Raw genomic sequence first — 27938 nt, forward strand, 5'->3', positions numbered from 1 at the left:
AATCTAAATATTTGTGGTCTGAAGTATGAATGAACGAGCTGTCATTTAATTATGCAGTGAGTGATGTAGAATATTCATGTCTCTACTTGATGGCTATTTAAAAAGGTTCTTACACAAAAAACTGGATGGCCATTGTTCCCATCTGCTGCCTTTTTGGTGGCCTGTTTGAAGTGAGTTGGTGGTTTCAGCCTATGCAGGTTCCAAGTGGACAGGTGGTCACAGCACAACATACATCACCACAGTTGGTGCTAATGAGCATAAGAATGGCCATACTGGGTCAGATCAAAGGTCCATCTAGCCTAGTATCTTGTCTTCCGACAGTGGCCAATGCCAGGTGCCCCAGAGGGAATGAACAGAACAGATAATCATCAAGTGATCCATCCCCTGTCACCCATTCCCAGCTTCTGGCAAACAGAGGCCGGGGACACCATCCCTTCCCACCCTGGCTAATAGCCATTGATGGACCTATTCTCCATGAACTTATCTAGTTCTTCTTTGAACCCTGTTCTAGTCTTGGCCTTCACAACATCCTCTGGCAAGGAGTGCCACAGGTTGACTGTGTGTTGTGTGGAAAAAATACTTTCATTTGTTTTAAAAACCAGCTGCATATTAATTTCATTGGGTGACCCTTAGCTCTTATGTTATGAGGAGTAAATAATACTTTTTCCACATCAGTCATGATTGTACAGACCTCTGTCATCTCCCCTTAAGTTGTCTCTTTTCCAAGCTGAAAAGTCCCATTTTATTAATCTCTCCTCCTATGGCAGCCGTTCCATACCCCTAATCATTTTTGTGGCCTTTTTCTGAACCTTTTCCAATTCCAATACATCTTTTTTGAGATGGGGTGACCACATCTGCACGCCGTATTCAAGATGCGGGCATACCATGGATTTATATCAAGATTTGAGCGTACCATGGATTTATAGCAGTCTATTAGCAATGCCAACTCAGTCTACCCTTTCTCAACCCTACTTTTTAAGGCACATTGGCAGAGAACTACTGAAGAGAAACTGTCACCTATGATTTGTCTGGACTTCAGATTACATTCTTTAAAAAGGGGTAGTTGCAGCCTTTAGCCCAATGTGCATCATCAATCAGTGTCAAACTAAAATGTTCAAAGGTTGTAAATAAGGGTCTTCCATTTGTCCTCTTAGTTGTGCTGCTATTACTTCATGTTACTTTCAGATGCCTCTTCAAAGAGGGTGACTTTGAAGAGAACTATGTGAAATCATATTTTGAAATCCAGTTATCATGCAAATGTAATCATGCCTTAGAAAATGTAAGGGGTGTGTGTGTGTGTGTGAGTGAGAGAGGCTTTATCCAGGCACTAACTGTTAGCGAGTATGGAAAACAGGGAGGGTGGGTAACAGGTGTAACTGGTCAGCAACCTGGCAGGCGAGGTAAAGTAAGGTGCAGGTGCTGCTTTTTACGATGTATTCTGCAGGTGGTACCCTGGTTCCGCAGCGCCGTTTTAGGGCTTGCTCCCTCCCTGGGCCCGGGTTTTCTCGGTGCTTTACTTCCCTCCGTGGTGCCTGGGGGGCGACCCCGCTCATCACCGCGCGCGCTCTGCGGCAACACCCTTCCCGCCCACACCTTTCAAAAGGCACGTGAGCGATGGGGCGCGAGCTCCTGCCCCCATTCCAGGGGCAGGAAGGGGGCTCACTGGCCCCGCCCATCCGGGGACAAGCCACGCCCCCATCCTCCGGTCCGGCCCTTCGGCCGGTCGGAGCAGCGCGTGACGCGGCACGTAGAGCGAGGGGCGGGGCCATGGCTCATCCGAGGCGGGGCAGCGCATCCCTTCAACGGCCTCCGCAGCTGAGGAGCCGCCACCGCAGGTGAGGGGAGGGCGCGCGGCGGTCCCGTCCGTTGGGGGGCGAGGGGCACCCCCGGCTCTAGCTGGGTCCGCCCAGGAGGGGAGGCCACAGCCCGTCTCCGCCCAGCCAGGGGCCGTGTGCCCGCCCCCCCGGCCTCCCGCCCCGAGGGGCTGCGGCAGACTCAGAAGTGAGGGGCTGGGCCAGCCGAGCACCCGGGACGAGAGGACAGCAAATGCGCATCGCTGGTTATTGCTCCAGTGTGTGTGTGTGTGTGTGTGTGTGTGTGTGTGTGTCGGGGGGGGGGCGGGGGATGCTCCTAGCTGGGCTCCCTCAGACAGGGCCCCTGAAATGGGGAAGGTCTGTGCGGAGTCCCCCCTCCCGTCCCCAAAGCCTGGAGCAGGGACCTTTGTAGCTACAGCCCCACTGCATAAGGGTCACTATTCACCTGCATATACGGGGGAGGTTCCTGTGCTGCAGTGAGTGCCCTTCTCCACCTGGATGTAATCCGAGTCATTTACCAGGGATGTGTTCTGCCTCGTGGTAGTGTGATCCCTGCAGCCAGATGGGTAGATCCAGAGGTGCCTTTCTAATGGCTTAAAACAAAAATAAAAAGGTAGAGCGTTGTGGTGATGGATGTAGTTTTGGCAGGTAGCTGTTTATTTTGCTTCTTAAAAAGCTGTCACCCCCAAGCATCTAAGTGAGGAAAGTTGCAATAGGGTCTGACAAAATAAAAACTGAAACTCCATAGGTCTAATTGAAACACAGAGCAAAATTCTTCAGCTGAGACTAGTACTCCCAAAACTGCCTTAAAATTGCTGTCTGGCAAGTGAGAAACACTCCCTTGAAAGACCTGGTAGGGCTGGAACAGGTGTCTTACAAACAAAAAATAGGTTACTTTGGACTATTGCCACTAGGTGGCATAAGAATGGCTGTCACAGTAGCTCGCCCATTCCTGACTCTTACAATCTTTAGCAGCAGTACTGTTTGTAAGTGTCAATCTGTCAGGTGAGAAAAATAGTTTTGTAGGGAGAGCTGTGGAAGGGGACAATGTGCAGGCTTCTGGTGTTATTGTTTCTGTCAGCAAATACAGACTGGGCAATACACACAGGCAGACTTCATCTGTTCTCTGGCCTCCTCTGGTTAGTTTGGATAACCTGTACTTCTCAATGCAATTTCCCACTTTGGGGGGTTACCGCTGGTGATGCTGCTTCCAGTCATATCCACCTACACAGTATATCTTTGTTTTAAACTGTTCTGCCTGGTCCAACCAGACAGAATTAATTCATGGTATGTGTGCAGGCTACCCTTTTGCTAAGCATGTCTCATGTACCCTGGCCTTTATATTTACAATCAGTTATATTACTGACATGTTAAACTGATTTGTAGCATTCTGCTTACCACATCTCAGGGGTTCTTTTGCTGTTTGAGAATATTCTCTCACTTATTTGGGGGTAGCTTTCCTTTCTCAAAGTATAATAACTCTTCTTCCCCAATATCTCTTCTCTGCTCAGTACACACAAAATCTCGACTATATGGGACTCATTTCAAAAGTTACTCCTGATCTTCCAGTAGGCATGCACAGAATTCTGTCCCTGCAAAAACCAAGGTTCCCTTGAAATCTACTAAATCCTCTTAAAATTCAGCACAGAATACTTTTTTTACGTTTGAATAGCTGTGCTCTGGAAATAGGGTTGTAAAATGAACAGGCTAACTGATCCCTTGGGTTAACTTCACAAATGATACTGGATTATACACTGTTTATTATATCATTTTTCATGTACATAACTTCACTAACACCACATCTCAGGAGTGCTCTGCCTCAGAAGCAGTTATTTAAACCAATCTGAAAAGAGCTGAGAAAACAGCAGTTGTGATAGAGGTTGCATGAAACACTACACATACTCCTCCTTTAATCTGGGTAATAGTCAAAGGTGAGACAGTACTAGGAATGTTGTCTTCCCTAGAGAATGAAACAAAACTAGCAAGACAGGCTCATTCAGTAACTCTGAGATTAGAAAAAACACGTATCTAGGCGGAAAATGTCATCTAACAAGTTACGGGGAAGTAATCTTGTCCACTAAGTGGAACAGCAGTTTGTAAATTGGGAGGATATTCTTTATAATTGGATTAATTAGAAGAGACTAAGGTATCTGATGCCTAATTTAGAACAATGATACATCTTATTAACGAAGTGTCTCCATTAATTTTTCTTTACTAGATTTGGCCTTAGTATGATGTACTTGAAAAATTAAAGGGGCGCCAGCTACTTAATTTCGGTCCAAAATTTGTTGTTTTTTTTAATGTTTAAAAAAAAAGAGTGATTTACAAAATCTAATGTGAACACGCTTTTTTGAAATAATGAAAATATTTTTCAGTTAAACAATTAAAGCAGGATTTTATGAAGGGAGGAGGAGTTTGGGAGCGAATTTCTTATATTCCCCTGCACTGCTATGAACCCAAACACGAGAGCATTGGCTTAGTGCCTGAGAGTCAGAAAGTGTAACCACCAATTCAGAAAGATTTGCTTATCTTTTTTCTTTTAGGCAGACTTCTTGTTCCAGTGCTGGTCAACAGTGATAGTGATGTCACTAGTCCATTGCATGCAGGGATGTCTGAGGGTGAGCAGAAAATGAAGCCACTTTAGACAATAACTTCAGCTGCCTATAAATGAACATCAAAACACAGGTTAAACAAAAGAATATAATTTTAATTTTTTTCTTATCTATTTGAATATTCATCTTCTTTCACTAATGACTGAAACATCTTACTAACAAAATCAATCTGTTCACCTATTTAAAAAGGCAAAATAAATGTTATTACAAATCCTTGTTCTTGGGCTCTGATGATGTACACTGAGCTTCACTACAGAGGCAATTGTATTGCTGGAAAGTTTGAATGGAAATGCTAGTTTTGTAATCACGGTTTTCAAACTTGGGTGCCTAAATGAGAACACCAAACTCCACAACTGAGCAGTCAAACAGGGTGCTGTTGAGGCGTATTAAATACTCATTTTAGGGGCAGAATGGAAATAAACATAGAACTAGGCTCCCAAACATAGGTGCCCAAGTTTGAAAATTGGGTTCAAAGTTTGAATGTTATTGCTGTGAGTAATCCTGTGACTAAGTAACAAGGGCTAAGGTAATATCAGTATTTACCAGATTAGAGGGTTCTGCCAATTTTTCCTTTGACTGACAGTTAGTGAAAATTGATCCTTAAATAACAGGTTGATGGACTGTCACCGTTGGATTGCTATTATATGTCTGGATAGAAGCATACTTTTGTCTTTCTCTTTCTAACATTTTTTTTTTCTAAAGTTTGAATGATAAAAGTTGATTAGAGGCCTTTGGAGATGCAGTAGGGAAGTAGCAGAGAAACACTCCCAATAATTTCTCCTTCTCAAAGCCTTACTTTATTGGAAAGAGGGGAATTTTTAATGAGATTTTGTCACTATTGGTACTTCACAAATTATGATATTCCATGATTATCCAAAATTCATTCGGTCTCCCTGAATTGGACATTCATATAGAATCTGAATTTTGTTAATCCAAAACTTTCAGATCGCTGGAGTCTGTTTTGAGAGTCCCCTGAGAAATGTGGATAATTAGTGCTTATCAGTAATAACTGTATCTTCTTATCTCAGCTTCTGTGAGATAAGAACTGGGAATATAGCAGCCAAAGCACTGGCTTTCAAATGGCAGTGTTATAAATAATACATTACATGTAAATAAGATTGAAAATCCTTGTGTGGCACTGTGCAAATTGTAACCATGCAGCTGAAGACTCTTGGAAGCTACTGTGCAGTGTTAAGTATGTGAAGGAGTCGCTATCAAAATTCTTTTTAGCTTGAACACTCTTGTTAATGTGCATTTGGGTGTGTGCAGTGCACATAACTTTTTAGTTTGTTATATTAGATTAAAAATAGGTCTTTATTTCATAACAAGATTTAAAATAATTGCCAGAGTCAAGTCATTCTACCTTCATATATTTGCCTGTGCATTTTATATTGTGATGAAAAGAGGGTTATGTAATGAAAACTCATTGTCTTTGTAATTCTAGGATGTTTTCCTAATTACAGTCACCGCCCATTTCTACCATTTGCAGTGCAGATGTTTCTTATTGTATTCATATGAGTAATATGTGAGATGGTCTCTAAGCCAGTCCTGTTTGTCAGACCAAGAAAGATGCTACAATCTGATGAAGCAACAAACCCATTTTCTATTCTCCGAGGCCATAAGCTCTGTGTAACTGAGGTTGGATCGTCTCAATAAAAAAAAAAAAAGATTTTAAAAAAAAATGGTGTAGTCTAAATACAGATAGGTACCACTGCCAAGGACACGGAGTGTAATTTGTCTTTGCAGGGTCTGTCTGTATAACTCTGCCAGCAATGGAAAATAATCTGTTTTAGGGTTTTATTCTGCTGCCCATCTCCTGAGTATCTGAGCACCTTCCATGTAAGATCAATAGTAGTAATAATACTAGCCCTTATTTATCATTTTTTTCATCTATACATCTTGGAGCACTGTACAGAAGAGGTCAATATCATTATCCTCATTTTGCAGATGGAGCAAACTGAGACAAAACAGAGGCATAGAGAGGTATGATGATGTGCTCAAGGTCACTTAGCTGGCCAATGGCAGAGCCAGAAATAGAACCAGGTCTCCTGGACTCTATCCATTAGGCAACACTGCCTTGTAGTGCTCAACAGTGAAGTCCCAAGTGGACTTCATGGACTCATTTCTCCCTTTCAAGAGGCAATATTATCTTAAGAGTATGGACTTTTTTGTGGTGGTGGAGGGTTCATTAGAATTTGGGAATCAATGTGGTGTCTGAATTGTGAGTTTCACTTGTGGGGAAAAATCATTTAAAAAAAAAAGAGTGTAATGTTTCCTGAAGATGGTCAGACTCTGGATTCACCTGATCTCCTCTGGAAGATTGTTGCATAGTTGTATCCCCTCAGTAGAGAATGCCTTGTCCCCAGTTCTCACATTGCAGACCGTGAAGCCCAGAACACAATGTTCCAGAGGAGCGCAGTTGTTGCAGTGGTTCCAGGGCCGTCCTTACCCACACGCAAAGTACGCAGCTGCGTCCGCCTCTTCCCCAGGGCCTCCGCCCCAGCTTTGCCCCTGCCCCACCCCTTCCCGTCCCCCGGAGGACTGAAGCAGGGCTGGGCCTGCACTCACCGGTGGCGGGAAGTGCAGCCAGGGGCAGCTCTAGCTTATTTGCTGCCCCAAGCACGGCAGGCAGGCTGCCTTCGGTGGCGCGCCTGCGGGAGGTCCGCCGGTCCTGCGGCTTCAGCGTATCCGCTGCCGAATTGCCACTGAATCTGCGGGACCAGCGGACCTCCCGCAGGCAAGCCGCCGAAAGCAGCCTGACTGCTGCCCTGGAGCGCTGGTGCCTGGAGCCGCCGCCGAGTGCAGTGATCCAGCCCTGGCTGCGCCGCCGGTGAATGCTGAGGGGTGGTTCCCCCCTGTCTCCCAAGCCAGTCCCCCGTGGAGGCCTGGGACCAACCCTCCCCCACCCCCAGCGGGGGGGGGGCTGCGTAGGGCCCCAGTATAGTAGCTAGGACGGCCCAGAGTGGTTAATAGATTGAAATTCTGTTTTTGCAGTAATTTGGGTTTAATCTGTTAATTGCTTTGAAAATTAAGAGCAAGGCCTTAAACTGGCATTGGAAGCTTGCTGGGAGCCAGAGGAGGAACTTGAGCAAAGGTCTGATGTACTCAGCATGGCCTGGGCCTTGGGGTAGGTGGTCAACTGCACTGTAGGCATTCTGCGGGCTTGTCTACACTACAAAGTTAAATTGACATACAGCCACTGCAGTAATTAAAGGGGTGGCTCATGTCCACACTAGGTCCTTCTGTCAGTGGTGTGCGTTCTCATCAAGGGCTCTGCCACCCACTGGGGCATTGTGGGACACTGACAGCTGGAGCCCAGCAGCCCTGGGGGGTGAGAGGGGCAACTGTGAGTCTGTGCCCAGATGGCAGCTTGGGATGCCAGGGCAGGGGAGGAGAGCTCCAGCTGTTGGCCCCACTTGGGGCCGACAGCCAATGGGCAATGTAAATAACGCAGCGTCTATACAAACACTGTGTCACCCTTACTACATCGACAAAAGCATTAGGCCTCTTGTGGAGTTACTGTGTCAGTGTAATGGGGGACTTACTTTGGCGGAAGCAGCATTCTAGTGTAGACACGGCTTACTAATCATGACCACCTTGTATTGACCTAATTCTGTAGTGTAGACCAGGCCTGACAACATGCATAACTAGGCTTGTGAGGTCTTATACTTCACTCTGCAGCATTTCTGTTTTATCTGATCACTTCCAAAATTGCAGGGAATGTTCCAGCCATCGATGGATAGAACCCTTTGATTTTGGTTAAATTCAGAAAACTGGAAGGAGAAAATGGGGGACACATGGAGCCTCCGGCATCTGGTTAGTGCTTATCAGGTTCAACCAGTTCTGTAATTGTCTAACGAACTGGCTGATGTCAGCCATTACACCTTAAGGCAAAACAAAAGCCCATCTCAAGTCTGTCCATCCTCCCAATAGAATTTGAAAGTTTGACACCTGGAGAAAAGAGAGGAAGGCGGTAGGGTGAAAATGGGGGGAACACATAAGCCCCTGGGAGTGGGGAAAGATGAAAGCGGGGGCTCTACACGGGCTGGCATGGGGAAAAATCGGGGATAGTGGTATGGGGGCAGGAGACACGGGGAACAGAACCCTGGCACGGTGTGGAGGTTGAATGGGGGGCTGTGATGGGGAGAATAGGGGATGGGGACACAGAGCTCCTGGCAGGGTGTCCCTAAACTAGAGGGAGGTGGAAAGGTGGGGCACAGAGAGTTTGTGGGGGAGAATGGAGGGATGCAGGTGTCCTCTGGCACATGTCGTGAGCTTAGTTCATAGAAGCAACAGAATGCGAGACCCTATAGTGTGTGAAGCAAATTTAGTAAAGTTTTCTATATGCATACACCTCTACTCTGATATAATGCTGCCCTCGGGAGCCAAAAAATCGTACCGCGTTATAGGTGAAACTGCGTTATATCGAACTTGCTTTGATCTGCCGGAGCGCGCAGCCCCGCCCCCCCGGAGCGCTGCTTTACCACGTTATATCCGAATTCATGTTATATTGGGCTGCGATATATTGGGGTAGAGGTTTATATGTCTAATGTAATCTGTAAAAGGTGTTTTAAATACCACCTCTTCATCTGTTGTGTGTGCGACTAAATTCACAGAAAAACTTAACATGTGTTTAGCTCGTTTTTTGGGGTTAACATTTTACGTGACTTGGTAGAACTGCACCAGAAGCCTTCTGGTGAGGCACAATGTGCAGAAAACCCTGCTGTAAGCATCTGAAGCTACTGCACTAACACACAGCAGAGCCAAAACTGCTTTGAAAGATGTCAGATCATTTAATCATCTTGCAACATTATTGTAAACAATAACAGGATTACTACAGCGCAGTCCAACCAATAAGAGAACAGCTTTCAGAACACAGCTCTGCAAACAGCCAATTGCAATTTAACGGCAGGTGAACCAATAGCTAATTGGAATTCAGTTGGGAAATGACAGCTCTGCTGCTGAAAAGAACTAAGCCAATCAGACACTGAATTGGGCAGCGAATGAAAATCAGCATTTTATTCAGCCAGTGATGGGCCTCCTGCTCTGGGTCTGACAAGGAGATTTCCTGGCACTGCTGGGCAGACTGCATTCCTCCAGATCTTTGTGCATCTGTGAGCTTGACTCACAGCACAATAATAATCCTTATAATGATTCATTTCCCAATAATAACAGTGTCATAAATTATTTGTACAAAGCAGGACAATTATGTCTCTCTGTCAGCCCTATGATTGCAGCTGGTAGGGAAAGTATCCAGATAATTTGGGTCTTGTCTCATTTAGCATTGCCACGGCTGTCTGCCCAGCAGACCTGGTTACAAGAGCCAGAGGGATGGTGGTAGTCACAGGGCAGAACAAAGCCAGTGGAAATCTGGACGATGCCATGTCGAGTTCAGATGCAGAGGATGATTTCCAAGACCCTGCCACTCCTACTGCAACTCAGGCAGGGCACTCGCTGCCTCTGCTGCCTCAACAGGTAAGGGTGGTGTAAGATTGTTCTCATCTGAGCTGATGAGGTGCTTACATTTGAGCCTCCGTTGTACAGTATCAGGGAATCCATTATTCCTCATGCTGAAGTCTTAAGAGTTTCTAGTTTAGTTTCCATTGCCAACTAGCTTGGTGAATGAAACTGAACTCCTTTTTTGCATGATAGCCAGGTGTATTACCCTCAAAACCCATATCCTCCCCTCATCCACATTAGTATTTATCTGCTGTCTTCTACACTAGAAAGAGAAGTGCTTCCTGCCCTATTATAAAAATCAGTAATTCTTATTCTCTAAACTCAGCACAACTCTTCCTTGACCTGTATCTGCCAAAAGTTGTTACTTGCTCATTTTTCTCTGAACTGCTTCCTTCATTCCCTTGTTTCACTCCTGGGTTACTGCCTTTCATGCAGCGGCTCTATGCTTGGAACAGTCTCCTTCTTCCTTTGTGCCAGGAGATCTCCCTCTTCCTATTCCTCCACTCTTTATGAAACCTTCAGACTTTGATCTCCTTGCAGACCGTGTCTTTGTGCCATCTTCGATCTGTAATCTTATCCTGTGTTTCATAGAGATTCTCCTCCGTGTGGGTCAAGGGATCTTGTCATATACATGTTTGTGAAGCACCACAGAATAATTTTTAAATAGTGATATGATTGCTTTTCCAGTTCCCAGAAGTCGTTCCGCTTAATGTAGGAGGCATGTATTTCGCTACCAGGCTGTCAACACTAAGACGCTATGAAGATACCATGTTGGCTGCTATGTTTAGTGGAAGACACTACATTCCAACAGATGCTCAAGGGAGATATTTTATTGACAGAGATGGAACTTACTTTGGGTATGTGCATTGTCCTTACTACTCTAATTTTGAAACTGTTACTGTGGTAGGAAACATTAATTTTAAGGAAGGCAAGAATTTGTTTGCAGTCTTCTAATTCAATCCCATTTGAATTGCATCTTTTATCAGAGACTGGTGTGATTAACATAGAACTACAGTTTTTAAAACTTCTTGGTACATTGCAGTGCCAAAAACCCTATTATTTTATAATTAATGATTGTAACTCACTTTACCCAAAAAAACTCTAAACAATGTTTTGGTCCTTAGCAAAACTGTGTGTGCGTGCGTGCGCGCGTGTACAAACGCACAAAATGGCTCCATTCAGGGATCCAAGTTGCTCGTACATTAAAAGTTGAGTATTTGACACCATTTCTTGTAACAACATGATTGTGGCCTTTTGTTTTTGTGATGTTTGTTGGTATTATCTTGTAGTTTTTACCCTAAAAGGGCAGTTATGTTCCTAGGATAATTGATAAAGGCCTCTTTTGATTGTCACAATTTTCAAATGTTTAATAGAATATTTGTAGAGATTTGTCCAAGTTTAGAGTATAACATGCTATTAAGAAAGACAACTGGTATTGTGGTTGACTAATTTACAAGCTTGACTTCTGTGTAAAATATTCTACCCTGTTAATCATACTATAATACTTAGAAGGGCCGAATCTCGTTTTGGATAAAATTACAATTTATACCTTTTTTATTTTTCCTCTTTTCTGTTGTCTGCATTTTTATTTGCCTGAATTTCACGTATATATAAATTCAGGTGAACAGATTAACACTATATACTGATGAAATGTGCAGCATTGTTTCAAGCCTGCAGATATTTATCCGCATCCAAAATTGCCAGATTTTCTCTGAAAGAGAATTTGTTGTTGGAAATCCGGCCCAGCTCTAATTATAATGCACTTCAGAAAGCTGAAGATTAGAGTACAATCTATGTCTTTTGGGGATTTTCACTTTCCAACAAACACATTCTGCAAAATGTAGTAGGATTAATCTTTGTTTTGCACGTGGACCATCTACTCCCTGGACCAGTGAGAAAGTAAAGCATAATAATCTTGTATTGTTTTTAAAAGACTTGTTTACATATTATATGTGGGGAAAAATGCAGGGGTCAAAGAACTTATTTTAAATTGTTGATGTCTGGCAATGTTATTTTCAGAGCTCTGTTATCCTTCTAAAGGTCTCAGACAAGATATTAGTTTGCTTTTTATTATTTATTTATTTTGAGCATGATTCCCCTTGTTGGCAGTAATCGCTACTCCAAATACTAAGTGTTTTCAGAATCAGATATTTGCTTGTAGAAACATACGTTGAACATTCTAACCTCATTTCCAAAATACTTTTTCCCAGAAGGATGTTCTTCATCTCTCCAGTTGAGGACCTAATTCTCTTCAAAGCCAATCAGTGCTGTTCCTTAATCCGCCACAAAGTCCAAAATACATCAAGTCAGAATTTCCTAGTATGATTAAGCTGATTTGTTTATTTGAAAACAAATGTTGGCTTTTGTGAGCTGCTTACTGCAGGCAACTCTCTTATTGGAAACTGAGTTAATTGCGATATACACTGTCGAACCAAACCAGCAATATTTCCTGCAATATTATAAAGAAGGGCCCAGTAGCAAGTGTGTTCTTTGTTTCAGGTCATATGTTTGCTAATAGGATGAATTAGTTAATGTTTGAAGATGGAAAAAACACTTTACAAAGCATTCTGATCTAAACCATTGTTACACAGTCAAATGAAACACTCATTCTGTTGTCAGAATAATTGCAGAAGGCCCTGATCCTGTAAAGACAACTCCACAGCCAGACACTATTCGCCCACCTGGGGCTCTTTGATGCTAGTGAGGGTTTCAGTGCGCCGAAAGATCTGCCCACCTAGTTCTTCAGCAAAATTGGGTACTTAATGAATACAGTTATAATCACTGTGTTGTCAATGGGAGACTATAATCTGCGTCCTGTTTCAGTTTAAAGAGATTAAAGCATCCTGAATGTTTTGTTTGCTGTGTTTTTAGACTGGGGTCCCCACACTGCTAGCTTCACAGACATCACATTTTCCAGCTGGAGGCTCAAAAATGCCACTCAAAATGTGCATTTGAAAATAGAGTTTACAGTTCATATAAGAATGAGAGCTGCTTCTTACCTTCTGAATTTGAAAATTGCTGGACTGAGTAAAATGGTGTCTCCATTTCATGTCAGATTAACAATTAAGTTTTTTTCCCCAAAATTTTATTTGAAGACTTGTTATTGAATAATATTTCCCCTCCTCCTTCTGTTTAGAGACATTCTTAACTTTCTGCGATCTGGTGATCTGCCACCGAGAGAACGGGTGAGGTCAGTTTACAAGGAAGCTCAATATTATTCCATAGGACCATTGCTGGACAATCTAGAGGAAGTCCAGCCTCTTAAAGGAGAAAAAGTTAGACAAGCTTTCCTGGGTTTAATGCCATATTACAAAGGTAAATTAAAGAATAGTGATGATGTATATTGTAGCTTGGTATGTGTAGTATAAATAATGCTCAAAAGACTGAGTTTACTTTCTAAGAGTGTTTAAGTGTTCTGAGGTAAATACGCAAAGAGGGTTTTCATGGACAGGAAGAAAGTCCTGCGGCTCTGATGCTATTTCCTATTCACTGAGTAATTTTGACCCAGATCCTCAAACGTATTTAGGCTCCTAATTTCCATTTCCAAGCTTCAATTTTTGACTTTGCTTTTGGGTAATTACGGTGCTCTAACATCCTAGCTCGTCACATCTTTGGAGCCCCCACACAGCACTTCCACCTGCATCATTCAAGGTGATGAGTGTTTTTCCTTGGATTTGAATGAGAGTAGGATCAAGCCCATAAAGTGTGAGAAGAGATTCTTGAACAAGACTGTTTCTTTGAGTCTGTATTGGTGATTCTCTTGAGGGTCTGCATCTCTTTCCTTGGGTAAGAGGTTGTGTGTTCAAGGTCTTTAGGAAATGTTTCAGCAGCTATTTATTATTACAAGTATTGTGCCTAAATGGGCTAAATACTTTTTGGACATACAATAAACAGGCCCCTGCCTCAAAGAGCTTACAGGCGACACAATCCATTTTTTCGAGACGCATTGTTCCTTGTAGGCACATAATAGCATTACCCAAGAGATCTTATCTGAACACAGTTTATATTAAAAATAAGCCAATATAAGGCTGGCCTTGAATTGAAGAGAATAATGCCATACATGTGACTTCACACCTAACTTAACTCAGATTTTTTGTTTTTTTTCTCAGTCTTGTGAGCCTTTGGTTATTTCACAACTTGAACTTTGGGCTTAAGCAGTCATCCTAAACCTTGCAGTCATAAGGTTGTTTTTAACTGGAATTTAAGGCATATATAAACTCTCAATATGAATATGGCTTATTTCATTATTGTAGGCTGTATCTTTTTGCAAGCAACCCTTGAGTATATCTTTTGTTGCCTCTGGCGTTGTTTTAAGAATAATTCATGCCACTTTGATGCAGTAATTAAATTCCACATGAAAATATTGTGTTCTGTTCTTCACATGACATTCACTGTTTATTACGTTTGTTGTTGTTTAGAACACTTGGAGCGGATAATTGAAATAGCTAAGCTTAGAGCCATGCAGAGAAAAGCAAGATTTGCAAAGTTGAAGATCTGTGTTTTCAAGGAAGAAATGCCTATCACCCCATATGAGTGTCCACTTTTCAACTCTCTACGTTTTGAAAGAAGTGAAAGTGAGACAAAGCTATTTGAACATCACTGTGAAGTAGATGTCTCTTTTGGCCCCTGGGAGGCTGTAGCTGATGTATACGATCTTCTGCACTGTATTGTGACAGACCTGTCCGACAAGGGAATTACTGTGGATCATCAGTGCATTGGTGTGTGCGATAAACATCTGATAAACCATTATTACTGCAAGCGCCCCATCTATGAATTCAAGATTACTTGGTGGTGAGTTATTCTTTTCAGAGAGTGCATAAAAAGTCTTTTCTAGACAACAGTTGCTTTTAATATTACCTTTTGCAATATGTCTCTGGAAATGCATTGCTGCTGAGATGCACTGGAATTGACCTGCTGAAATGTTGGCTAATGCTTAGCTGTTCAGCAAATGGGAGCCTGTTACATGATAACATCTTGAAAAACTAGCCTGAAACAAGATTGTTGGCTCAGGTATCTTAACTTGACACCTTCTGAAAGGTGCCCACCTGCTTGGTGCCTTTTCTGTAATGGCAGGGTCTGAAAAGTGGACAGTGCAACTTTCACTCACTTTCGAGCAAAGTCATGGCTGCTGGTGGTGTTAGCACCATTTGAGAACATCGTGGCTTCCATTTACCAGCTGGTGTAACGGTTTTAGTCACGTCTGCTAGATTGATCACTCTATAAAGCCAAATACCACTCCAATACAAAGATACTGACAGTGCAACTCAGAAATACCTGGTAATTTAAATAAATAAGGGAAGAATGTCCTCATGTTAATGTTGGTTGTGATTATTTTAGTTTTTCAAAAGTTAGCTTTATTGACAAACTGCATTACAAATCTGTATTATAATAATTCAGTTATTTCCATTTTTGTGACCAAAAGAACATCTAACAAATTCAGGCTACATTCCTTAATACATTTAGGACAAATTACAAAAAATTCACAAAAAGCCTGTTCTCAGCATTAGAAATTCTAAATATTTACTACACCTACAAAAAAGAAGCTGTATACAAAATGGTCATTTGGAAAGGCTTTTGGAAAATGGGAGAATCCTACTGGTATGCCCCAATTAGCAAAGATAAGATGGACACTCAACACATGAATTACTGTAAACTTAACTCTTCCAGATCCAATGATAATTCCACATGATTCTGAAATGGAAGCTGGATGGTGAGACTTTAGAAGCCAAGCCCTGAAAAACAAAATTAAGTTACATGATGAATATTCCTGTTGTCCTCCCTGCTTGTAGCAATAAGAAATGTAATTGTTGACTTAGTAATTAATCTTTAAAGATTACTCCAATTACCAGCTAATGTGTCTCTGCAGCACATTTTCTTTTAGACTGAAAGAGGCTATCCCAGGATCATCTTTCTTCCCTGAAAGTGATAGTTGAAATACTGAAATTTGTAAATGTCTCTGTTGAAAGTTCAAATACATAATTTTATCCAAAATGTAGGAATATATTTAAATCCTGGAAACATTACTATAATATGGAGTATCTCAAATCATCTCCACTATTTCAAGAAAGTCACTTGGGTTGGCCTCAAAATTTAATCTTGGAAATATTAATGTAAATTGTAGGCCCTCATGTTACATTTAATTGGGTTGATTAATCTAATTTGTTGATCAAAAAGATCTTTGGGAAGGCAACTTGCATTTAAGATGTTTATCAAGAATTTCAGTAAGAATCTTTGAATAGCATGTTCTGAACAAAAAAATGGATTAGCTCTCACCCGTACTGTTTAATTTAGGAGATTACAGTAAATCTTCTTTATAAGGCTGCACTTGGGAGCTCATGACTTTGTGTATCTTTGTAAAGGAACATTGTCAAGTGCTCAGGTTTAGGATTTGAATTTAGGTTTTAGAAAGGAGAAGGGAAAAGGGAGAGGATAAAAACATGTCTTTGAATCTTTATTTAAAGGTTAAGATTCCCCTTCAGTCTGAGGAAAAACCACCACCACCCTGCTAGTGCATGAGAATCTAAAACTGAAACACTCTAGAAATGGCAAATGAAACTAACCAAGGTAGTTTCACTAAAGCCTGGTCTGCACTACAGAGGTAGGTCAAAGGAAGCCACCTTAAGTCAACCTGTTAATGTATGTTCCTACACTACCGGGTCCTTTACGCCGACCAAGTTGTCTCTAATGTTGACTTCTGTAATCCACCTCTGCGAGTGGCGTAGCACTTAATTTGATTTTCATGGGTTGACTGTGAGGTAGTGCAGATGCAGCATTGTGTAATTTGACTTAATTGGCCTCCAGGTGGTGTCCCACAATGCTCATCTGTGACTGCTCTGGAGATCATTCTCAACTCTGCTGCACTGCAGCCAGGTACACAGGAAAAAGACCCTCCCCTGCTAAAATCCTGGGAATTTTTGATTTCCCATTTCCTGTTTGATCAGCATTGGGAGCATGCCAGCTTGAGCACGGCTAATCACGGAGACTACATTCCCCAAACGCTCTCCAGCCTGGTCTGCATGGGAGGTGGTGGATCTCATTGCTGTGTGAGGAGAAGTCTGTGCAGGCAGAGCTCTGATCCAGCAGAAGAAACGCTGACATCTATGCAAAGATTGCTCGTGGAATTGGGGAGAAGGGCTACATGAGGGACACACAGCAGTGCCGTGTGAAAATAAAAGAACTTTGCCAAGCACACCAGAAGGCAAGGGAGGTAGTCGTTCTGGTGCTGAACCCCACACATGCCGTTTCTACAACGAGCTGTATGCGATTCTCTGGGGTGACCCTACCAGTGCCCCCACAAGTAACGTGGACACCTCACAGGTGTGTGAGTCTAGAGACAAGGAGGATGATATGGTGGATGAGGATCATGGGAGACAGTGAGCGGTGGATCCATTCTCCCCGAGAGCCAGAAAATATTTTTAACCCTCCAGCCCTGTGGGTCACAGGACATTACGGTGGCCAGACATGATGCCGGGGAAGGCACCTCTGGTGAGTATACAGTTACAGTCAAAGTCCAGTTAAACTTTAGCAGGTGCACACATTCGGTGGTATTGCATGTTTACTGTGAAGAAAAAGCGAGGTGCTGTGGTTCTTTGCTTTCAAGAGGCTGCTTCAGCTATGCAGAGGGTGGCCCCGGGAATCCTCCATGGATATCTCTAGAAAACTTTCATGGAGGGACTCTGCAATCCTTTGCAGAAGGTTTTTGGGCAGTGCAGTCTTATTTCTTCCACCATGATAAGACACTTCCCCACGCAACTCCTGAATGAATTCTGCTAGCATCATTGTGGTACACAGCATAGCAGCATGAGGACCGGGTCTATACCCAGACGCTTGCAGCATCTGCTTCCTTTCCGCCTCTGTTACCCTCAGGAGACTGATATCACATAGGGTCGCCTAGGGGAAATGGTGGAAGTTGTCATTAAAAGTGCTCTTACAAGAAAAAAAGAGCATGTAGACCTCCCCCACCCCACATTCCGGATCGCCAAACCACGCAGCTGCTAATGTGCCTTTACTGTGCTTGGCATGGGTTGGCAAGTAGTGGACTGGGGCCCCACATGTGAGATTCTGCAATTTGAGAGTGAAAACGCCCCCCCGCCCTGTTTGTAAACAGCTTTCCGTGGTGCTATGGGGAAGGGCCATTGTTTGACTAGCTACCTCTGCTCCCGACATGAGCCTACCATAAACTTAATTAAAAGTGCAGTCACCCATGACTGGGGAGGGGGAGATGGGGAGCTATTCACCATGGCTGGAACAGCAAAACGGTGCAGTGAATGGTTATGGATTCTGATTGTTATGTCTTGCACCTAGTGTAATAAGGGTGTTTTTTTGTTTGTTTTTGTTTTAATGAAAACGGCCTTGCTATGGAAACATCCTATGCATGTACAACGGCTCCTTTCTTTTTTTCCCATGACTGACTCTCAGCTGAAAATGTGTCCTTTGGCACGTCATCAACACCTGGAAGCAGACTTTTGCTGATTAGAAGAAGGCGAAAGAGAACACGGGAGGACATGTTCACTGAGATAATGAAAGCCTCTGGGACAGCAGACACAGAGCTGACCATAGCTGAGAGGGTGGAGGATTTCACTGTCTGAGAAGTTAGACATGGACATGGAGAGCAGGAGAGCTTCCAATGAGCAAGAGTGTGCGGCGCAGGATGAGATGCTTCGGATTATGACCAAGCAGGCATATTGAGGCATCTGGTTGAACTGCAGGAACAGAAGAAGTCTCTCTTCAGACCCTGGTGGACAACCAGCTAGCCAGCATCGCCTGGCACAGAATCACCTTCCCCAAAGCATTCCCTGAGGCGTGGGAGAAAAGTCCATTATCCCTTTCAATTATCTCGGGAGGAGGGTACAAGGAACAGAAGGTGCCCATTCACAGACCTTTGATGGTCTAGAATACGGTGTTATATTACACAGCTAAAAATGTTCCTCCTGTTCCAACTTTACAACCCCTTTTCCCCAAGGCTAATTTTTTTGTCTGTTTTCCCTCTTTACTATGGTTGTTAAATAAAGTACATAAATGGATGTGAGAAACAAATGTTCTTTACTGAGTAGAAACAGTGGGCTTGGGTGGGGGGTTGGCTTTACAGGGACAGTGATACAAGCCAAGTGAAGGTTTGGGAAAGCACAATGCAGACAAGCAGCTCGCGTTACTGTGACTCATTATTGAAACGGCTTTTCAAAACCTCGTGGATACGCAGCGCCCCTTGCTGTGCTCTTCTCATTGCCCTGGAGTCTGGCTGCTCAAAAATGGCTGCCATGCAATCTGCCTCAACTGCCCAGCCCTGCGGAAAATTTCCCCCTTTTTTCCCTACAGGTCTGAAGCACACAGCAGGCAGCTATAACCAGGGGGATGATCTCTTCACTAAGGTCCAACCTTGTTAGTAAACTTCTTCAGTGCCCTTTCAAACTACCAAAGGCACATTCAACCACCATGCTACATTGGCTGAGCCTATAGCTGAACGATTTCTTACTGCTGTCCAGAAGGCTGGCATATGGCTTCATGAGCCATGGAAGCAAGGGGTAGGCTGGGTCCCCCAGGATAACTATAGGCATCTCAACATTGGTTTATGTACTCTTTCGCAGGGTGGTCTGGTGCCAAGATGTGGATATTCGTGCCATCTATCGCCCTACCCATTATGGCAAAACCATCCACTATGTCCTACACATTTCCCAGACTTACTACCTTTTGTAGCAGAAGTCGATTAATGGTCCTGCACACTTGGAGCACAGCAGCTCCCACAGTTGATTTTACCTACTCCAAATTGATTCCCAACTGACTGGTAACTGTCTGGCTTTGCAAGCTTCCAAATAGCGATCGCCACTCGCTTCTCCGCTGTCAGAGCAGCTCTCATTTTTGTGTTGCTGAACTGCAGGGCAGGAGAAAGCTCTGCACAAAGTTCCTGGAAGGTAGCCTTCCACATTCAGAAGTTCTGAAACCATTGCTAGTCATCCCATACTTGCAAAACAGTGCAGTCCCACCAGTCAGTGCTTGTTTCATGGGACCAGAAACAGCTCTCAACAGAGTGCAGCTGCTCTGTGACTGCCAGCAGCAACTTGTGAATTGTGTTTCCCCCCTTCCCCCCAATGACTTACAGCAGAGCTGCTTGCAGGACATTGCTATGTTCCATGTGGCGAACACTACTTCGGCTCTGGAAATACTTCAGGAGAAGGCGTGAGGTGTTTGAGATGCTCACAGCAAGAATACACAACTGAGCAGGCTCCATGCTTCTGGGGTTATGGCGTACGTGTGGCAGTTTTAAGGCACAAAAACCACTGGGTGGTTTGCTGTTGATATGAGGGAGGGAGGACGGTGCATCATGGGATGCCGACGCAATGTTCCCATTCTCCCCTGCAACGTTTTGGTCCCATGAGGCATTGCACAAACTTCCCAAAACACACTGTGGCAAATTGCACTTTGGGATAGCTACCCACAGTGCACTGCTTTGTGCATCGATGCAGGCACTGCTAGTGAGGACGCACTCCATTGAGACAATAAGCATGGTGTGGCCATGCACAATCGACTTAATTCGGAGGCTCCAGGTCGAATTAGATAAAGTTGACTTCAATTTTGTAATGTAGACCAGCCCTAAGTTGAGTGAAGACTTGAATGAGTCCTTCACTTATCAGCTGGCTCCTCAACTTTGGTTTCTTTGTAGGGGAAGGGATCCTTAAGCAACAGAGTGAACTTTCCACTAAACAGCTCCTTCAGATCCAAAATCTGAAACTTATGAGCCCAAGATTCTTGTTAGGAGAAACGCTTTATTTAATGACTACGTTAAAATAAGACTGTTTTTTCTGGGTAGTTCAGTGGTGCTTGCCCAATTCTCATGTCCTTGTAGAAATGGGACATTGCTCTGGTCTGACTTTTCAGCATTGTTGACAGAAATGGGAATCTCAGCTGCAGTGATTAAAAGCATACGTTTGGGCTTGACTGTGTTATGATCACATTTTAGAAATTTCCCAAGAGAAGCTATTATGGGGATTTTGTTCTTTCTGGTTATGTTTATCTCATGTGGTAATATTCTGGCACTAACATTTTTGCCAGTAGATTATATGGTAACTTATTCTGGTTCTCTATATTAAAAAGAAATGGACAGGAAGAAGAAAATCTTGTTCTTGTATCATTTGTATCTTAATTAAAGCCCTTAATTGCCACATCCTCTACCAGACATTGAAAATTTTAAATCCAGTTTAAGGAAAACCCCAGACATAAGAGCCATTGTGCTTTCATTATGAGCATATTTTCTGTGTCTTGTGATTTAATTTGTGAGAGTTAACAATACTGCTATTGGCTGGACTTGTTCTAAACAAAATCTTTTACGGTGATTTAGATGTTGTTACTGCCTAATACGTGTTCATTTTTTGACAGAAACTGAGAAGAATTGTGCAGGAGGATGTCAGGGGAGTATACTCCGTAACTGCTTTAAATAACTTTATTGACTTAACTTTTCTTGACATATACCATCACATTTTGCAAGTTCTAAATCTGGAAAAAAAACAAAACAAAACACTGATCTGTTAACCCTCATATATATTTAATGAATGCTGTATAGTTGTAGAATGACTCCAAACATCTGCATAACACTGATTTTTTTTTTCAGTGACCTTAGAACCTCTCTTAGGGTTTATATACCCAGGCACATCCAAGAAAATTAATCCAGATAATTAAAGGTATGACTTTAAAGTGGATTAGTTAAACTTCATTAAAGCTCTTTGTGGGTGCTGTTGTTCAGAATTAAACTGAATTAAGGCCACTTTATCTTAGTTCACTTCCAATTGAGTGAATTGAGGCCATTGCTATTTTGAATTAAGAAGTTCTCGCAGGGTTTTAATTCAGTTTAACTAATCCACTTCATATTCACACTTTTAGCTAACTCAGATTAATTTTCCTAGATGTCCCTGTATAGACAAGCCCTTAGTCAAACACCCTATCTCTATTCAGTTATGTCCCTGCAGATCTCTCCTCCTATCTGCCTGTTTCTCTATCTCTGCCTAGTCTAAAGGCTGGTCTACACTAGGAATTTACATCTGTATAGCTACATTTCTCGGGGCATGAAAAATCCACACCCCCTGAGAAACATAGCTGACAAACATACTAACATAACCCCAGTGTAGACAGTGGTAGAAGAATTCTTCTATTGACCTAGCTACTGCCTCTTGGGGAGGTGGATTACCTACGCCATCGGTGTAGGTAGTAGTGTCTAAACTGAAGTGCTATAGCAATGCAGCTGCAGCATTAAAGTGTAGACACACCCTAAGGGCTGGTCTACACTGGGAGGGGGGATCGATCTAAGATACGCAACTTCAGCTATGCTATTCGCGTAGCTGAAGTTGAAGTATCTTAGTTCGACTTGCCGCTGTGAGAACGGCCAGGTAAGTCGACCGCCACGGCGCCCCCATCGACTCCGCTTACTCCTCCTGCCGAGGTGGAGTACGGGCATCGATTCGGGGATCGATTTATCACATCTAGACAAGACACGATAAATTGATCCACGATATGGCGGGTAGTGTAGACATGGCCTAAGTATTTATATCACTTTGTCACTGTAGTATCTGAGCACTTGTAAGGTATCTTTTCTGTGCAGAATCTGTCGCTTATCTGGATAAACATCAGGGCCTCTGTTCCATTCTGATAAATGCATCATATGGTTGTTTCATGTAATCAACATAGTTTTGTTATGAAAGACATGCTGCCCTGCCTGTTGTCAAAGGAACAGTAAGTGCAGCCTGTTTAACCCAAAATGTACGTACCTAAAAGTATGGTGCATCTTTCGCAGCATCTTTGGAGAGGATGCCTATTATTTTTTGGTTCTCCAGTAATGGCGAAGGGAACTTGTTAATAGTGAGTGGAATATTTTGTATAAAAATTCCAAATGTTTTCATTGTGCAAATTGTAAAACCTAGATTACAGTGAAATCTCTGCTAATTGTGATGATTTGGGGGAGAGAAATTAAGAACCGAGTTCTGTTTAGTTATTTTTTAGGTTGCTGCATGCCCAAATGTTTGCATTAAAATTATTAGTCTCTTAAACCTCTGTATATGCATTGACCAGTGGTTTGAACAGAGCAAAGAGAGACATAGATCCTATTATCGGTTTTCCAGCTAACTTGTTGTGTGGCCTTGGGCAAGTTGCTTAATCTCTTCATGCTTCAGTTTCTCATCTGTAAAAAGGGGATGATGATACCTCCTCATCTTTGTGATGCACTTTGAGAGCTTAATATGAAAAATGCCAAATGTTAAATTTTTAAAATTGTATACCTATAAAAGATACCCACCGGGAATGGGATGAGGTTTATTTTACTTTAAGGAAGGTACGTTTTAGTATCCTGACAAGTTGACAATTGTTTCTTGAATGGTAACTAGAGATTCGTAGGACCTAAGAATGTAAAAGAATGAGGCAATGAGCCTTCCTTGTGCTGCTCGTAATGGCCCCTTTTGCCTACATACCACAATACTACATGAGGGTTGCATGGCTGTGATACAGTGCGGAACATGTTACCTGTACAGGCAGCTAAATAGTGGATTAAAATAGGTGGCAATTAATGGTTGGAATTTGTTGGGACATAAATTATACACTTTGTCTCATGGGTGCAGAGATTTTGTTCCATGGAAAGGTGCTGGCATCTTTGTTGACTGATGATGCAGACTGGCTAACAGCCACTGGCACAGTTTACTTCTTTCTCTACACCCTTCTCTGTTCCTGTTTTTCCGTTGAGACCTTTGATTTGTTTTTGTAGACTGTTTTGAAATCTAACCCTTAATTCCTGATCTGTTCTTTACATTCAACATAGCATGTAACTTTTTTAAAAAAAGTATTGCCAATGGTAGAAGCAATAGGATTCAAATTTGTACAGCAAAAATGTCCTGGAGTCCCCCTGACGGATTGTGTAGAGATGTAGGGAGTCTATCAGGAAAATACTATACAATCTAGTAACAACAAAGAATTAATTCATTAACCTGAAAGCTGTAGGCATCTTTTCTTACTTTGGCTTTCCCAGCTTCAAGCACTCACTGGAGCGGAGACTAGCGCAGGAGCTTGGGGATGATCTTGCAAGACACTCAGGGAGGAGGTTTATAATTAATTTTTTTTTCCACAGGGGACACCTATGAACCCTAAAGCCGTCCACATAGCCAGCATCAGTGTTGTGTGTGAAAGATATTTTAATTTATCTAAATTGAGCTGCACAAAAATCCACAGTAAATGGTGTGTGCATTTGTTTGAGGGCATAAATGAAGAATGGCATGTTGACCGTAATTTTGTATTTCTAGTCTTATTACCTTTCTGAAAAATCTTTAATTTAACGCAGTTATTATATACCAGGTCTTTTCTATAATTATTGAGATGAATCATTGAGAATGGGCAGAAGTATCAGTTTACATTTGCAGTGTAATTCAAAAGGGGATAAATGTATTTAAAATATAATTCATGTAGGCCCCAATCCAGCAAACAAGCCCATAGACTTTGATAGGGTATGTTTGACATTAAGAATGTGTTTAAGTGCTTTCCTGGATCAGAATCAAATGTGCTAGGGTGACTTTTTAAATATGTAGTTCTTAGAGCCAGGTATGAACATTTCGAGGTCTCTTCTCTCTACACATGCAGTACTCCTGTTACTGTCAATGGGAATTGTGTATGTACAATAATTAAAATACATAGCCCTGAGTGGTATTTTTAATCTTCAAAGCAGTTTACAAATATTGGCAACTGAATTCTCACAAAAGCCGTTTCAAGTCACTAGCTAGCCTTTCTATTTTATAGATAGGGCAACTGAGTCAGACAGATTAAATTACTTGTCCAAGTCCCCAGATAGTGTTTGAGCTGGGGTGAGCATGCAGGAGATCCTGGTTCCCCATCCTTGTGCTCAAACCACTAGGCTATCCCTAATTTATTTTAAAAGCTTGCGTATGTCAACTTTATTTGAAATCCTGATCACTGACTTTTTTCAGTAATAATGTTCCTCTTGAACATAGCCGAGATATGCTTCAGAAACTGAACATTCTGTATCATAATGTATGTGTGTTTGGCTGGTACAGACACAAAATATAGTTCAACTAATCATCCATTCTGGAGTCTCAAAAGATTCAGATGACTGGAACAGATGAGCCTGTGGATATTTGGAACTAATTGGATTAATGCTAACTCATGAAAATGATTGTGAACACTTGCCAGGGGAATGCTTTTTAGAGTATGTCTCTCCTGTGTTAGGGGAGAAACTTATGGGGGAGGGGATTTAATTTCTGGAACCTATACAGAAAGAAGAGTTTGAGATTAAAGGGGTAAAACTTGGAGACACAAACACTCCTGTATAAAGTAACCATGTCTATTCAGTTGTTATAGTGCTCCCACGTGCAGCAATTGTTTAGGAATGTTATGTGTGAAGAATGTAATTCTTTCGTGATAATCAGCAATTGGTTTCTGGATTTTTGCAGGGAGGTTTGCTTTAGCTTATATGATTTTTTTTTTCAGTTTAGACAAATAGGCATAACCTGAAAGCATTCCAGCAAATACAAAGTTCAGTCTGTTATATTTACAGGAACTCTTCCTTGATTCTTAGTGAGTCCCTAAAGAGGATCTAACCATGTACTTGGCAATCTAATTGAAATGCATTTCAACAAACCTTTGCTTAGAATGACGATTGATTAAACTGTGAGCATAGTGGAGCTGGGTAATACAAGTCCTTGAAAGTAAGAGCCAAAGCCCCCTGTGTATCCAAGAATGCATTAATTTGTCCAGATACACAATCTGGCTAGGTTTAGTGCCATTTTAACACAGACACTTTGCTAAACTCAAAAGGGTTAGCAGTACTTGAAATTTATTTTTTAAACGGTTGCTCTGCTTAAATAATAATAAATCAAATTTTACTGAAACTTTTGGGGGCAAATTATCCTGATTTATACCTTGTAAAAGTCATGGCAGAAATTGACCAGTTTCCTTGTTCACCCGTTTCCAATATATTTTTATGCTTCATGACTGAATATCCACGTTCTGCTGTATTTTTCTATAATGCATCCTTCCCGGTGCTTTTAGCATGCATTTTTTATTACAAACATGGAACTGGGAGGGGTTTTTGATTTCATAACTTATTTCCCCACTCTAGTTATGAATGACGATTTCAGTGAGATCCTGCTCCCCTCCTCCCCCCTTCCAGTTTTCCAGCTGTAAGAGGCATAAGGAGATCAAGTGACTAGCCTGAGGACACACATTGAGGTAATGACTGTGACTGGATTCGTCCTTGTTCCCTGCCCTTTGTTCTAACCTCTACACATCATACATATATAGTCTACTTAAACTTCCTAAACCTAGAGCATTTATCTTGTATGCAGAAGTTTCAACATCTATATTGAGAGCCAGAATACACTGCCTTCATTTAAAAAATCCCTGGAAGTTATCGGTTGGCAACTGGCAGTTGCTATAGAGATCCTGAAGAGGTGTCCTTGAGTCAAACAGAGTCATCTTATTTTTGTTGCTCCCCTCCTCCTTTGCATCTCCCTTTGTTTCACCACACTCCTTTTATTCCCTATAGAGCATTAGTCATTAAAGTAACATCAATGTACACAATCAGTTCATAGTTTTTGCAGGTTGTTTTTAGGAATACAATGAATTTAGGCCAAGGATGCCCATACTTTGGGATTCTGAGGGGCTTACTGGTGGACTTGACAGATCCTGAGGACTACATCATATCTATGTCTCTTCCTGTTCTTCATCTTAAATTAGGACTTGATTCTACAAACCTGGTAGGTTGTGATCTTTTGGCCTCAGCCAGCAATAGTGGTCACGAGCTACACTCTTCCCCCAGCTGTATCTTCACAGGTCACCCTGGCTTATGGATGACCTGGGGAAAATGACATGATAGGGAAGACAGATGCTCTGGTGGTGAAAGTCTCATGCCAAAGCTGATAGTTTGCATCATACAGATTTCTTCAATTCTCATGCTGTGGTAGTGCAGGAGGCAAATAAATGTTTATCTCCATCATAGCATCTGTGAAGTCTGTTGGTGGATCAGTTCCTGGTGGTGGATAGCTTAGCTAATCTGGGTTGTCTACACCTGGTTACCAATGTGAGTCCTGTCTGTTGTAAGGTAATGCAGGTCTTCTGGGGGTAAAATGGATCGGATTTGGACTAAAGTAGGTCAATGGAGGCAGGGTTTCCCCTGCTTGAGTTTCAGCCAAGGTCGCTTAGAGTTTGTGGATGCGTTGGAAGAACTTCATGCCATATCCTGTGCTTAGGATCCTTGTGCTTCCTGGGTGGAAAAACTCAGTGCAGAAGTACTGGGTCATACAACTGATCACCAGCCAGAAAGGGCAATGATACAAAGCACAGAATATAGCATGAAGTTCTCCCAACACATCCAGAGCCTCTGTGAGCTAGCGCCCAGGACACTTTGGACACAGCTGGCCTAAGTAATCACTGGCAGTACTGAACCTTGTAGTTATGCTGATCTATATGGTTACTTACAGCTTCAAAAAAGAATACATTTTTGTGATGCTTTTTAGATTGTCCCTTGTGCTATAGAGGAGATCTAAGATGGTTTTACATCTTCTAATTGTTTAAAATTTTTAAAAACAAACCCTCAAGGTTGTTTCATTTTTCTTTCTGTGAATAAACTGAGTCTGATCTGGGAATTATATTTATTTATTTTATACAGATCTTCAGATGGATGTTACTTTCCAGGACAAGAATTTATGGTCATTTTACTTTCACAGGTTTAGTATGAGTTTACAGATAGTGCTTCAGTGGGACTTTTATAAGAGGATTTGTATTTTGTCATGTTACATTTTGTCAGCAAGATGTTGTCTCTGTGCATTATAATCCTGAATGCCTTTGAAAAAGCAATCCTAGATACTGATCGGAAGTTGGAGATACAAATGTGTGGGTTTGTTTTTACATTTTAAATAAGTTTGTGAATAATGTTAATTTAATACTGTGGATACTGTAGCACTTACTGTGTCTTATTATGTATTAGTTTTCAATTCCATGTAAACTCTGTAATCTATGTATTTCATTTAATATGTGTAAAAGAAAAATTATGTATAGTCTGTGTTGTGAAATA

General features: G+C 42.1%; 1 protein-coding gene across 13 annotated transcripts; it reads left to right on the top strand.

Moving 5' to 3' along the window:
- Window positions 1-1663: 1663 nt before the first annotated feature.
- KCTD7 (potassium channel tetramerization domain containing 7) lies at window positions 1664-27755 on the top strand. 13 transcript variants are annotated; one of them, XR_005590024.1, is made up of 9 exons: window positions 1665-1835; window positions 4358-4499; window positions 8144-8242; window positions 9709-9901; window positions 10574-10743; window positions 13023-13201; window positions 14305-14677; window positions 15554-16484; window positions 25986-27755. XR_005590024.1 is itself a non-coding variant. In XM_039507232.1 (9 exons), the coding sequence occupies exons 5-9, from the start codon at window positions 9758-9760 to the stop codon at window positions 25993-25995; spliced, it is 876 nt and encodes a 291-aa protein (XP_039363166.1). In that variant the 5' UTR covers window positions 1665-1835; window positions 4358-4499; window positions 6374-6409; window positions 8144-8242; window positions 9709-9757; the 3' UTR covers window positions 25996-27755. The 13 variants fall into 13 exon arrangements, 11 of the variants coding, with proteins under 11 accessions (XP_039363171.1, XP_039363166.1, XP_039363172.1 ...); XR_005590023.1 differs by lacking the exon at window positions 15554-16484 and having other exon boundaries at window positions 25986-26095; window positions 27534-27755; XM_039507232.1 differs by lacking the exon at window positions 15554-16484 and adding an exon at window positions 6374-6409.
- Window positions 27756-27938: the final 183 nt, after the last annotated feature.

The sequence above is a fragment of the Mauremys reevesii genome, linkage group 20, assembly GCF_016161935.1.
Source record: "Mauremys reevesii isolate NIE-2019 linkage group 20, ASM1616193v1, whole genome shotgun sequence".
Classification (NCBI taxonomy): domain Eukaryota; kingdom Metazoa; phylum Chordata; order Testudines; family Geoemydidae; genus Mauremys; species Mauremys reevesii.